Source organism: Jaculus jaculus, chromosome 20 (assembly GCF_020740685.1).
Source record: "Jaculus jaculus isolate mJacJac1 chromosome 20, mJacJac1.mat.Y.cur, whole genome shotgun sequence".
NCBI lineage: Eukaryota > Metazoa > Chordata > Mammalia > Rodentia > Dipodidae > Jaculus > Jaculus jaculus.
The window spans coordinates 12,234,167-12,248,344 of record NC_059121.1 but is presented as its reverse complement, the minus strand read 5'-3'; the positions used below and the strand labels follow the sequence as shown (position 1 = coordinate 12,248,344).

The 14,178-nt window shown below is 39.5% G+C and overlaps 1 protein-coding gene across 2 annotated transcripts in view; it reads left to right on the top strand.

The window, feature by feature from the left end:
- Trappc13 (trafficking protein particle complex subunit 13) overlaps positions 1-14,178 on the top strand; it is a 38,694-nt gene that overhangs the window by 5,862 nt on the left and 18,654 nt on the right. For both annotated transcript variants that reach the window (XM_045138904.1, XM_045138902.1), the window contains exons 2-4: positions 6,203-6,271; positions 7,440-7,539; positions 10,150-10,234. In XM_045138904.1, coding sequence (XP_044994839.1) covers positions 6,203-6,271; positions 7,440-7,539; positions 10,150-10,234 — 254 coding nt within the window. The remainder of the gene's footprint in view (positions 1-6,202; positions 6,272-7,439; positions 7,540-10,149; positions 10,235-14,178) is intronic.

The window sequence follows — 14,178 nt, the reverse complement described above, 5'->3', positions numbered from 1 at the left end:
TTTTTCTTTCTTTCTGTCCAGTTAGGGTCTTGCTTTAATCCAGGCTGACCTGGAACTCACTATGTAGTCTCAGGCTGGCCTTGAAATCAACAATCCTCCTCTCAGAGTGCTGGGATTAAAGGCATGTGCCATCACACCTAGCAAATCTGATAATTTTAAAAAATATTATATTTACTTGAGTGAGAGAAAGAAACAGAAAGAGGGCGAGAATGGGCGTACCAGGGACTTACATGGGTCCTGAGGAATTCAACCTGGGTCCTTTGGCGTTGCAGACAAGTACCTTAACCACTAAGCAATCTCTGCAGCCCAATTCTGCTATTTTTAAAATATATATATATATATTTTTTATTTATTTGAGAGAGAGAGAAAGAGGCTGAGAGGGAGAAAATGGGCACAGCAGGGCCTCCAGCCACTGTGAACAAACTCCAGGTGCATGTGCTCCCTTGTGAATCTGGCTTATGTGGGTCCTGGAGAATCAGACCAGGAACCTTTGGCTTTGTAGGCAAATGCCTTAACTACTAAACCATCTCTCCAGCCCCAATTCTGCTAATTTTTAACAATGAGTTTGTGATAGCTTTACTCTGATCAAATACCTTTTTGATTGGTTTACATTCATTTTTAATTTTTGCATGTCTGCAGTGGCAGTGTATTGTATGGTGTGTGTGTGTGTGTGTTCAGATGTGGCATCTGGAGGCCCAAGAGGAACATCAGGCTTTCCCCTCCATCACTCATTCGCCTTTAGATGGAGTCTGTTACTGACTGGAGCTTGCCAGTTTTGGAGAGTCCCAGCTATGCTCCCCACAAGACTGGGATTACAGATGTGTGTGGCCATGTCCAACTGTTCACGTGGCTCTGAGCAATCAAACTCAGTGGGCTTCACCCCACTTAGACTCTCATGCTTGTGCAGTAAGTGCTCTTAACCACTGAGCAATCTCTCCACCCTTTTTGTGATATATCCTAATTACTTTTTTGCTGAGATTGTCTTATCTAGAAAATTGTATGCATGAATGCTTCCAAAACTCATCAACTGAAGATGTTCACAAATACACAATCCACAGGAACCAGGGGTTTTCAAGGCAACATTTTTAGTTACTCCTTCCTCTTTCATTCATCTCTTCAATCATGATTACTAGAGAAACTAAAAGAAGTTACTCAAAGGCTGGGTGTGGTGACGCATGCCTTTAATCCCAGCACAGCACATAGGAGGCAGAAGTAGGAGGATCACTGTGAGCTCCTGAAACTACATAGTGAATTCCAGGTCAGCATGGGCTAGAGCGAGACCCTACCTCTATAAACAAAAATAAAAACAAAAAAAATTATTACTTCAGACGCACACCTTTAATCCCAGCACTCAGGAGACACAGGTAGGAGGATCACCATGAATTCAAGGCCACCCTGAGAATTCAGAGTGAATAGGCTGGAGTGAAATCCTACCTCAAAAAAACAAACAAACAATATTCCTGGGGTCTGGAGAGATGGCTTAGCAGTTAAGGTATTTGCCTGCAAAGCCAAAGGATCCCAGTTTGACCCACATAAGCCAGATGCACAAGGAGGCGCATGCATCTGGAGTTTATTTGCAGTGGCTGGAGGTCCTGGCACACCCATTCTCTCCCTTTCCCTCTGTGCCTCTTTCTCTCTATCAAATAAATATTTTAAAAAGTTTTTTCCTGATCCTAGATAAACCTAACATAAAGTGTTTGTTTTGTTAATTGCTAAGATGCATTCCTGAGCAATGATTTACTTTAATTTACTCTTCACAAAGTGCTAATAATAAATCCAGGGTTCACAATCTTGAATGTGTCCAAGGATTAAGCAAGGGAGGCATTAAAAGAGAGAGAGAGAGAGAGAGAGAGAGAGAGAGAGAGAGAGAGAGAGAGAGAAAATATGGCAAAGGCTTGGAACCTGAAAGAAGTCTACCTAATGTTTTAGTAGTCTGGCCAGTCATGATGTGCATGTATATGTACTTGGCCCAGTCCATGACCTCTGGCCCATCTTTGTCATAATTTTTTTAAGACTTTAAGATTACTTAGGTGAACATGTATGTTTCATGGTTCTCACTGATGATATCTCTTGGCCTGGAACTATCTGATTGTGCTGTGAATTCTTAACTCTCAACTAAGACACATATTCTTTAATTTAGGAAGCCAGAATGAATATTTTTTTAACTAATAACCTGCTTTAACACTCAAGATTGGATACAAAATTACTATTTAATAGCCAGTGTTTTCTTTTAGTTTTTCCATCATCATTTCTTTTTTTAAAACAATTATTTTTATTTATTCAATTGAGAGAGAGAGAGTTAATGGGCACACCAGGGCCTCTAGCCACTGTAAACAAACTCCAGATGCATGTGCCACCTTGTGCATCTGGCTTACATGGGGGTCCTGGGGAATCAAATCTGGGTCCTTGCAAGTTCAAGGTCATCCTAGGCTACAATGTGAAACCCTCTCAAAGAAAGATAAATAAAAGTAAACAACAAGTAAACGTTTAAGGAATGACATGTTAAAATGCTGCCTCCCAGTTTTTGTTTTAAAATTTTGCAATAGGGGCTGGGAGATGGCTTAGTGCTTAAGGGGCTTGCCTGCAAAGCCGAATGACCCAGGTTCGATTCCCCAGTACCCACGTAAACCAGATGCACGAGGTGGCGCATGCATCTGGAGTTTGCTGTGGCTAAAGGACATGGTACACCTCTCTATCTGCCTCTCTCTCTAATATAAATAAAATAAATGAATTTTTAAGCCAGGCATAGTGGTGCACACCTTTAATCCCGGCCCTTGGGAGGCGGAGGTAAGAGGATCACTGTGAGTTCAAGGCCACCCTGAGACTACACAGAGAAACCTTACCTCCAAACACTCCCCAATAAATAATAATAAATAATTTTTTAAAATCTGCAATATGAGCCAGGTGTGGTGGTGCACACCTATAATCCCAGGACTCAGAATGCTGAGGCAAAAGGATTGCCATGAGTTCGAAGCCAGCCTGTACTGTGTAGACCCTGCCTCATAAGAAAATAACCATAGAAATAAAGTGTCTACAATATATTATTTTTGTACAGAAGGTTATCAACTGCTTTTGTTGATTTTTTTAAACCTGTTTTGAAAGTAAAGTATTTTTTTATTTTTTTTAAATTTGTATTAGCATTTTCCATGATTATTAAAAAATCCCGTGTTAATTCCCTCCCTCCCCCCAGTAAAGTGTATTTTTAATAACAATTTGAGGTCTTCCCATTTATATGGAGTATTATTCTTACCTCCTCTCATCTCCTTCCCTACTAAATCATAGAAAAAGAGAGACATCTAAGTAAGCGTAGGTAAGCCAACAAGTTGGGTTGTGCATTTAGGTAGACTCAAAAACACTTTGAAAAAAAGTGTTTCCATTCCCTTAAGTGTATTTCACCATTAAGATCTGATTTATTCTGAGATTAAAAAGAAAACTCAGTAGGGAAGATAAAGCACCAGTTGATGTTGAAAGTGAATTTAATCTGTAATCCAAACATTGAAGAGGCTAAGGTGTGTGGGTGTCAAAATTGAGGGCAGCCCAGGAAAACTTCATTATTTTTGTGTTTTTAATTTCTTTTTTATGTTTTTGTGGTGCTATAGATCACACTCACTGCCTTAAACATGCTAAATATATATATTTTGGTTTTTCAAGGTAGGGTCTCACTCTAGCCCAGGCTTACCTGGAATTTACTATGGAGTCTCAGCGTGGCCTCAAACTCATGGCGATCCTCCTACCTCTGCCTCCCGAGTGCTGGGATTAAAGGCATGCGCCACCACGCCCGGCTAGATTATTTTTGACTATTGTAAGAGCCAGCTACTTAATATTGCAGGTTGTTTAATGGTCTGGGTTCATGAAACTTAACACCTCCAAAATCCTGCAAATTTTTGGAGGACTTATATGAGCTGTTAATTACTGTGTGTCAGAATTTAGGTCAAATACAGATGTCACAAAAGTGAACAAAGGCCGGGCATGGTGGCGCACGCCTTTAATCCCAACACTCGGGAGGCAGAGGTAGGAGGATCGCCATGAGTTCGAGGCCACTCTGAGACTACACAGTGAATTCCAGGTCAGCTTGGGCTAGAGTGAAACCCTACCTCGAAAAACCAAAAAAAAAAGTGAGCGAAGGCCTCATGGAAAGAAGTATTATAAGCAAACACACATAGCTCATGAGAAACACAAGCTACTAACTACAAGAGACACAGGGCAACCTGTTAGTTCTTTTCTGAAAAATATGATTTTAACCTGAGACCAGGATGAGATATGTGTAAAATTTGACATAAATGCCTAAGTAATTACTAGCAAGGTGGTACATTTTTGCATATGCAAGTAACACATACTATGAATTCACCATGTAGATAGTCTAAAGTTTAAAAAAAAGGAAATAAATAAATTTTAGAAATATTTGTATTTGGATTTAAATAAGTGCTTAGAATGAAATATAAAGAAATAGCCTTTTGAGGGCCAGAGAAATGGCTTTGTGGTTAAGGCACTTGCCTCAAAGTCTAGCAACTCAGCTTTGATTCCCCAGAACCCATGTAAAGCCAGTTGCATAAAGTGGTGCATAAATCTGGAGTTCATTTGCAGCAGCTGGAGGCTCTGGAGCACACATTCTATCTCTCTGTTTCTTTTCTATTTTTCTCTGCTTGAAAATAAATAAAGTTACAAATAAGAAATAGCCCTTTGAGATTGTCTGAAATTTTTGGTATAGTTTGTCTAGTTTGATTAGTCAAGTGACAATCTTTAGAAATAACTGAAAAGGATTTTTTTATACATAGATCAAGCTAATAATTTGTTTTTACTTTTTCTGTGATATATTCTGCTGTATAGGCACATGTAATTTATTTGGTATTTGAAATAAATTTGTAAATATTTCTTTCTTTCTAGATAAATTTCCTTAGTTTATTTTCCTTTATTTACTTTTCCTGATAAATTTAGACACATTCTTTCATATTCTAAAAACCCTTGGTTTTTGTTGTGACTATATAAGCCCATATGCTAATTGATAACCTGTAATTTCTATGCAGAATTAATAGTACTTAAAAGGATATTTATCGAGCATACAGGGAGCAGTGATTATAACTGAGAAAGCTCACCAAGATTCTTTTCACAGGATTAGGATTAGAGATAGCTCAGTAGTTAAGGCACTTTTTCTATGCAAGCTTGAGTGCCCAGGTTCAGAGTGCCAGCACCCACATGAACACCGAGATGCCATGGCAGGCGTTTGTTATCTCAGCCATGCTACATGTGAGAAAGGAAGTGGAGAGTAGGGAACCCACAGGAAGCTTGGGGTGGGGATGGGGCGCAGGCAGGCTGCCAAAAAGCAGCAGTGAGCCAGGTGAGACCCGCCTCCAAGGTGGAAGGTGCAACCACCAGCCAGAAGCTGTCTTCTGACACCTCCACCTGTGCACCATGGCATGCTCGCACCTGCATTCACACACATGAACACACAATACCCCCCCCAACAAAGAACCCTTTTAACATCTTAAAGCCTATGTCCCTAATGTACCTTTGAAATTTGTTTTCAGTCTTCTATAATAATGGGTATTATAATTGCATTTAGTCTGATACTCTACAAAATGCAAATGAGGGGTCTGGAGAGATGGCTTACCAGTTAAGGCACTTGCCTGAGAAGCCCAAGGACCCTGGTTCAGTTCCCCAGAACCCATGTAAGCCAGATGCACAAGTGGCACATGCATCTGGAGTTTGTTTGCAGTGGCTAAAGGTCCTGGCGTGCCCATTCTCTCCCTCTCTATCCGCCTCTTTCTCACTCTCTCTTTTTAAATAAATAAATAAATTTAAAAATATAAATGAAGGCAAAAATTATTCTTTAATGGTATGTAATTTTTTATAATATAACATCATAAAAATATTTATTTGAGAGAGAAAATGGGCATGCTAAGACCCATTGCCACTGCAAAGAAACTCCAGACACGTGCCACTTTTGTGCATCTGGTTTTATGTGGGTACTGAGGAATTGAACTTGGGCTGTCAGGCTTTGCATGTGAGTTCCTTTAACCATGGAGCCATCTTTCCAACCCTGATACAACATTTTAAATAACTATTGGGAGAGTTAATCTTAGGAAGTATTTAATATTATATTTAGGTTATATCCTGTTAGTATGAAATCAATGAATACTATACAGTCCACTTGAGAATATTAGTCCAAATAAATAATATTTTATTTTCCTTTTCTAATTCATAGTGATGCGGCTGACTAAACCTACCTTATTTACCAATATTCCAGTCACATGTGAAGAGAAAGACTTACCCGGTATGTGTTTGCACCTCAATAAAAGTTAAAACTTGATTGCCTTGTGTTATTCTTGAATAAGTTCAACCTTGGCATTGTTAAGCTAACCCATTGCTGGATTCTTTGTTCTTTTTTTTAGTACCATGAGAATAGGGGTGACTGAGTGATAGGGCTCTTTTATAATCTATAGATAAAGATAATGCTGATATACAAGAGACTTCTAGGTTAAGATATGCTCATATCCCTAACGCTATTGCAGTACTACCTGTATCCTCAAATGTTCCTCTGCTATATATATTGGCATGATTTTTACTTAGAATTCCCATTGTTATAGTATATTTTATATTTTATATCCAGCCTTTCCCTTTGTTTCTGAAGCATTCTCTGTGAGATCAAGAACAGGGTGTCACCACATAGTCCAATCTCACTTGAATGCTTAGTTCTTAGTTCAGCCTACAGACATGTGCCACCTGGTGGACAGCATTTTTTGACATGATTTTATCATAGTAAAGATTAGAAATGACATTATACATTGTGTATATGTATTAAATCATAATACCATACTTCATAAATGACAATTTTTTTAATTTTTAAAATATTTTTATTTATTTATTTGAGAAAGAAAGAGAGAGAGAGAGAGAGAGAGAATGGGTGAGCCAGGGCTTCTAGCCACTGCAAATGAACTCCAGATGCATGCGCTCCCTTGTGTATTTGGCTTACGTGGATCCTGGAGAATTGAACCAGTATCCTTTGGCTTTGTAGGCAGACACCTTAACTGCTAACCCATCTCTCCAGCCCCAGGACAAATATTTTATACCAGGTATTTTTGTTTTGTTTTGTTTTTATTTTATTTTTCAGGCAGGGTCTCTATATAGCCCAGACTGACTTAGAACTATGTAGCTGAGACTGGTCTTGAGCTCTTAATTCTCTTGCCCCCACCTCTCAAGTACTAGGGCTTCATGCTGTGCCATACCTGGCTCAGTTTTGCAGAGACTTTTAATTACATTGTTAATATAATTTTTATATTTTTTAATGAAAATTAACCCTGTGATGTTAGAGATCCAATCCAGGGCTTCATGCATGCTATGGAAGTGTTCCACCTCTTAGCTACACACTAGCCCTTAGCTATTTTTCTAATTAAAACTCACTTAGAGGTAGATGTTGGAATTTTATTTTTCTCTTGCTACAGGTGATCTCTTCAACCAGCTGATGAGAGATGACCCTTCAACTGTAAATGGTGCAGAAATTTTAATGCTGGGAGAAATGTTGACTTTACCTCAAAATTTTGGGTAAGGATGATACACTTGCATAAGATAACAGCCATACCTTAAAGCCATTATGAATTGTGCTTCGTTTATTTATTTAATTTTTTTATTTTTTGGTTTTTCAAGGTAGGGTCTCAGGGTGGCCTTGAGCTCACAGCAATCCTCCTACCTCTGGTTCCTGAGTGCTGGGATTAAAGGTGTGTGCCACCGTGCATGGCATTTATTTATTTATTTAAAAAGATATTATTTGCAAGAGGAGAGAGAATGAAGGAGTGCACCAGGGCCTCTTGCCACTACAAACGAAGTCAAGATTGCATGTGACATGCGTATTGAAGACTCAAGTCCTGCCCATCATGCTTTGCAAGCAAGTACCTTTAACCACTTTGCCATCACTCTAGCCCATTTTTATTCGTTTTTTTAAAAAAAATATTTATTAAGCCGGGCATAGTGGCACACACCTTTAATCCCAGCACTAGGGAGGCAGAGGTGGGAGGATCACCATGAGTTCGAGGCCACCCTGAGACTACATAGTGAATTCCAGGTCAGCCTGGGCTAGAGTGAGACCTTACCTCAAAAACACAAAACAAAAAAAGATTTATTTATTTGCAAGCAGAGAGACAAACAGAAGAGAGACATACAGAGAGAATGAGCACACCAGGGCCTCTAGCCACTGCAACCAAACTCCAGACACATGCACCACTTTGTGTATCTGGCTTTATGTGAGTACTGGGGAGTAGAACCCAGGTCATTAGGCTTTGCAGGCATGTACCTTAATTGCTGAGCCATCTCTCCAGCCCCCTTATCCTTTTTTATTTGCGTTTGTGTGTACCAGCACATGGGGTCTGTTGCTACTGCAAACAGATGCCCATCCAGTTCTATGTGAGTGGCTGGGGACTGGAACCCAGGCTGGCAAGCTTTGTAAGTAAACACCTTTAATTACTGAGCTATCTCCCCAGATCTTTTAAATATTTTTATTTTTATTTATTTAAGAGAGAGAAAGAGGCAGAGAGAGAGAGACAGAATATGTGCACCAGGGCCTCCAGCCACTGCAAATGAACTCCAGATGCATGTGCCACCTTGTGCATCTGGTTTATGTGGATCCTGGGAAATCAAACCAGGGTCCTTTGGCTTTGCAAGCTAATGCCTTAACCACTAAGCCATCTCTCCAGCACCCCCAGCTCCTTTTTAAAAAGATAATTTTTAATATTTTATTTTCCTTATTTATTTGAAGGAGAGAGAGGGAATGGGAGCACCAGGGCCTCCAGCCACTGCAAACAAACTCCAGATGCATGTGCCACTTTGTGCGTCAGGCTAATGTGGGACCTGGAAAATTGAACCTGGGTCCTTTGGCTTTACAGACAAGCGCCTTAACCACTAAGCCATCCCTCCAGGGCCACCCCCCAGCTCTTTTTAAAAAATATTTTTATTTATTTGTTTGATATATGGAGAGAAAGAAAGAGAGAGAGGGAGCACATGTGTACCAAGACCTCTTGCCACTGCAAATCAATTCCAGATCCATGCTTGTCTTTGTGCATTTGGCTTAATGTTGTTACTGGGAAATCAAACATGGACTAGCATGGCAGCTTTATGAGCAAGTGCTTTTAACCTCTGAGTCATGTTTCTAGCCCTTGGTTTTTTGTTCTTTAAAATCAACCTGCAGAGTGGGAAAATGCTGTTAATGCATTAAGTAATATAAAAGGCCATATATATAAATATATGTTTCCTTTTTTTGTTTTTTGTTTTTGTTGTTTTTTGAGGTAGGATCTCACTCCAGCTCAGGCTGACCTGGAATTCACTATGGCATCTCAGGATGGCCTCAAACTCACAGCGCTCCTCCTACCTCTGCCTCCCGAGTGCTGGGATTAAAGGCGTGCATCACCACACCTGGCTATATGTTTCTTTTTAAGTTTACAGAGTGTGATCATAGACTAACTAGTATCTCAAAAATGTATTCATGCAAAGACTATATATATATACGGGGGGGGAGCATGGCTGTGGTCATTTTATTAGAGTATATAAAGCCAGTGGTAATTTTATTAGAATAATTTACAAAAATAATACCAAAAAATACTCCAAGACAAAGTAACTTATCTTTTAGAGTTAGAACATGTTATTTCAAAATGAAGGCTTGACATTTTCTAATTTTCTAGCCTCTTCAGATATCAGTCTTAGGAAAGCCCAACGTTCATTTCAGGGAACCATTTCCAGTGAGGCTAGAGAATGGTGCAGTGGACCCAGCAGAGTGGTGCACACATTGAATCCCAGCACTGAAGGCTGAGGTAGGAGGAGCACCATGAGTTCTAGGCCAGCCTGGAGCTACAGAGCAAATTGTCATGTCAAACTGAACTAGAGAGTCCCTGCCTCGAAAAAAGGAAAAAAAAAAAAAGAGAGAGAGAGGAGAAAAGAAAATGGTGCAGCAGTTGACAGCTAAGTTATATTTGTTTAACTTCTATATTTTAAGTACAGTAGATAATTACTTGTAGTCTAGCAAGAATAAAGAAATACTGAGAAAATATTTCCCTGGTCTTTCAGTAAATTGTCCTTCATTTGAAATTCTTAGTGATACTCAAACAAATATTTGTAATAGGATATCAATAAATTTCAGCTTTCATGCAATTTTATTATATTTCATAGGAATATATTTTTGGGAGAGACCTTTTCCAGTTACATCAGCGTTCATAATGATAGCAATCAAGTTGTAAAAGATATATTGGTAAAAGTAAGTGACGTTCTTGTTGGGGGAGTGTGTTTCATTTCTGTTATGCCTTGGAAACTTTGCTAAGATGCATATTCAATACTGGAATTTGTTTTATTTGGTTTTGCTTTGTTGTTTTGTGGGAGCGTGTGTGGTATGTATGCATAGGTATGCATGTTCATATGTGTTTGGAGGTCAGAGGTCAACATGGAGTGTCTTCCTCAGTCACTCACTGCCTTATTTATTGAGACAAGGGCTGTACTGAGCCCAGAGATCACTGATTTGGCTAGCCAAGCTTGCCAGCCTGCCCAGCGACCCCCTGTTTGCACCTCCTAAGTGCTGGGATTACAGGCACATGCTACCACTCCTGTCATTGACATAGGCGCCCAAAGTCTGATCTCAGGCCCTCATACTTGCATAGCAAGCACTTTCCTGACTGAGCCATTGCCCCAGCTTGCAGTACTGGAATTTTTAATTGCCATTAGCAAGCATGTTTTAAAGGTACAAAATACTACAATAGGTACAGAAACAGTTTTCCTAATACTCAAGATTTGTGATGAGAAAATGGCTGTTCAACTAAACAGTAGGCTTAGAGTTTGAAAGAGTTAGGAGAAAAGATGACAGGGGTCCACTCACTTACTGTAAGAAGGCACATTAGAAAAGAGGGAAGGCAAGAGGATCTGGGCAGAACGGTAGGAAAAAGTCCCGAGGAGGGAGCCAGACATGCACACTGTGTTCTTGTAGTAGACAAAACTCACTTGATAAGAAAGTGATAGAGATGTTTAGGGAGCATCTTCAAAGCCTGCCTGAGATTTCAGTCTCAAAAAAAAAAAAAAAAAAAGAAAATACAATGTTTAAAGCACTGGCACTCAGCTGGGCTTTTGAATAAAATGTATACTTTTGGGTTTGTTTGTTTGTTTGTGTTTGTGTTTTGAGGTAGGGTCTCACACTAGTCCAGGCTAACCTAGAATTCATTATGTAGTCTCAGGCTCTTCAGCTCACAGTGATCCTCCTCCTGGGCCTCTTGAGTGCTGCAATTAAAGGTGTGCGCCACCACACCTGGCTTTAAAATATACTTTAAAAATATATTTTAAAATGTAAAATATAGAATATACTTTCTATACTATAATTTTAAATGTATTTAAAAGAGAAAGGGCATAAAAGAAGTAGCAATTCACTATATGGATGAATGAGTAAAGAAAATGTGGTTTTCATATACAATGGAGTTCTTTTCAGCCATAAAGAAACATGAAATTCTGTCATTCACAGCAAAGTGGATGGACTGGAGATCATCATGTTAAGCAAAATAAGCCAATCTCAGAAAGACAAATATCAAATGTTAGTTTTCTCTTATATGAAGAATTAAGATTTAATATATGTATCATATGAAACTAGAAATGGGGATTTTGAGAGGGAAGGAAGCAGGAGGAGGGAGCAAGAGAGGATAATGAGAGGAAAGTAAAAAATTTAGTTATGTTTTCCCTCATGGGGACGCTAGAATTTAAAACTTTTTAAAGTCTGTGTGTGTGTGTGTGTGTATGTGTATACACACACACACACACACACACACACACACACGATGTGAAGACAGAAGGGGAGACTATTTGGGTACCAGTGGGCAGAAGAAAGAGGGAGAAGGGAGTTTGATGGATGGGTAAATATGAAGAGAGTTTAATGAGTATGAAAAGGTGTCTTATACTCATCATTTAATACACTTCAATAATTTTAAACAGTTGTCTATATGAGGAGTACTTGAGGTCATAGCTATTTGCCAGCAGGGAGTTTAGGTTTTCAAAGCTTTGCTGAAGGAGTTGTAACTGAGGTGAATTTTAATATGATGCTTAAATTTTAAGAGTTGCAAAGGACCCCTGAAATTTTGGACTTCATGTCTCCTTGTCACCAGACTTCAGAAGCCACATACAAACAAATGCATGTCAGATATGGTCCGTAGCCTGCTTTTTTTTTTAAGGATTTTAAACTAAAAATAGTTTTTTCCTCTTTTCAAATAATTGAAAAGAAACAGTACTTCATGACATGAGGAAACTGCACGACTTTCAGACTTCAGTCTTTGCCCATAAAGTTTTCTTGACAGCCATACTCATTGGTTACTGTATTGCCTGCAACTGATTTCCAGCTATAGTGGCAGTGATAGATAGCTGCGGCCTGAAAAATCTAAAATAGTTGTCTGTCACATGACCTGTTAAAGAAAAAGTTTGCCAGTCTTTTTTTCCTTTGGCATGTGGTTGGTACTCAGTGAATATTGAATTTATTTGTATAAAATAGGTTAATAAATCAGCAAGCATGTTTCTTAAGTCATTATTATAAAGATCAAATGATTCGGTAGCATACATGTTCTATACTATGGATTTGTTTCTATTGGCTTTATGAAGTTGTAATTTTTTTTTCTTAATGTAGAATCTCACTCTACCCCAGGCTGACCTGGAATTCGCTATGTCATCTCAGGGTGGTCTCAAACTCACAGCAATCCTCCTACCTGTGCCTCCTGAGCACTGGGGCTAAAGGCTTGCTCCCCCATGCCCAGCTCAGAGCTGTTTTCTGTGGAGGCAGTGGTGACTGGAGCAACAACAGAGCTTTCCCTCGCCTTGCAGTTCTTGGGAATAGTGACAGGAGCACTTGGAGCAACTGTTCTGTAAAGGGTTCATGGAATTCCTCTGCCAAAGCGTGTGGGCTGGTGCTTGCTAGGGGGTAGCTACACCGCTTTCCTCTTCTGTCCCTCATATTTTCTCTTTGTTAAGATCTGCATCTTGATTGGATGAAGTAGACTTCTTAAATATGTTGCTCATAACAATTTGCAGCACGAAGCCTGCCTTACAGTATCCGAAACCAGCCCTTCATTAGCTCTTCACAGCTTTTCTCCTGAGACATTTACTAGGTTCTACCAGACTATAATAATGTCCTTATTTGTGTGTTGTTGTCCTCCTTCCCTTCTCTCCAGAGAATGTAACTCCACAGGGGTAGGGATTTGGATCTGTTTTGTTTTCTGATGTATCTCCAACTCTGAGAACAGGCTATAGCATGTAATAGGTAATAAGAAATTTGTAATAAGAAATATATGTTGAATCCAGCATTGTTTGTAATATCAGTAAAGAAGAAAGACAAAACTTTTCAGTTGAATACAATGTTATGATTAATGTTTTAAAAAAATGACAGAATTTACTGGTTCATCTCATGGAAGCAACAGAGTGGAGAGAAAGCCAGCTGGTTTGGTTAATCCCCATCCCCACTATGAAAATTTGTAAAGAGCTGGGCGTGGTGGCTCACGCCTTTAATCCCAGCACTTGGGAGGCAGAGGTAGGAGGATTGTCATGAGTTCGAGGCCACCCTGAAACTCCATAGTGAATTCCAGGTCAACCTGGGCTAGAGTGAAACCTTACCTCGAAAAACCAAAAGTTACTTTTCCGTGCCTCTTTTATCATCTATGAGATAGAGTATACACCACTATGGGGTGACGGGATTAAGACAGCGATGTGCTTACAGCAGAGACTTGCATAGATTAAGTGCCCGATGAATATGGCTTACTAGTATTGTGTAACTGAATATAACAAGAGATAGTGTTAATAAATAGCCACTTTGTCGGGCGTGGTGGTGCATGCCTTTAATCCCAGCACTCGGGAGGCAGAGGTAGGAGCATCGCTGTGAATTTGAGGCCAGCCTGAGACTACATAGTGAATTCCAGGTCAGCCTGGGCCAGAATGAGACCCTACCTCAGAAAAAAAAAAAAAAAAAAAGTTAGGTTAGAATTAACTACAAAATATTAAAAAGAAAAAAACTCAGGTGTGGTGGCGCATGTCTTTAATCCCAGCACTTGGGAGACAGAGGTAGGAGGATCGCTGTGAGTTTGAGGCCAGCCAGAGACTACATGCATAGCAAATTCCAGGTCAGCCTGGGCTAGAGCGAGACCCTACCTTGAAAAACAAAAACAAACAAACAAAAAATTTTAAAAAAAC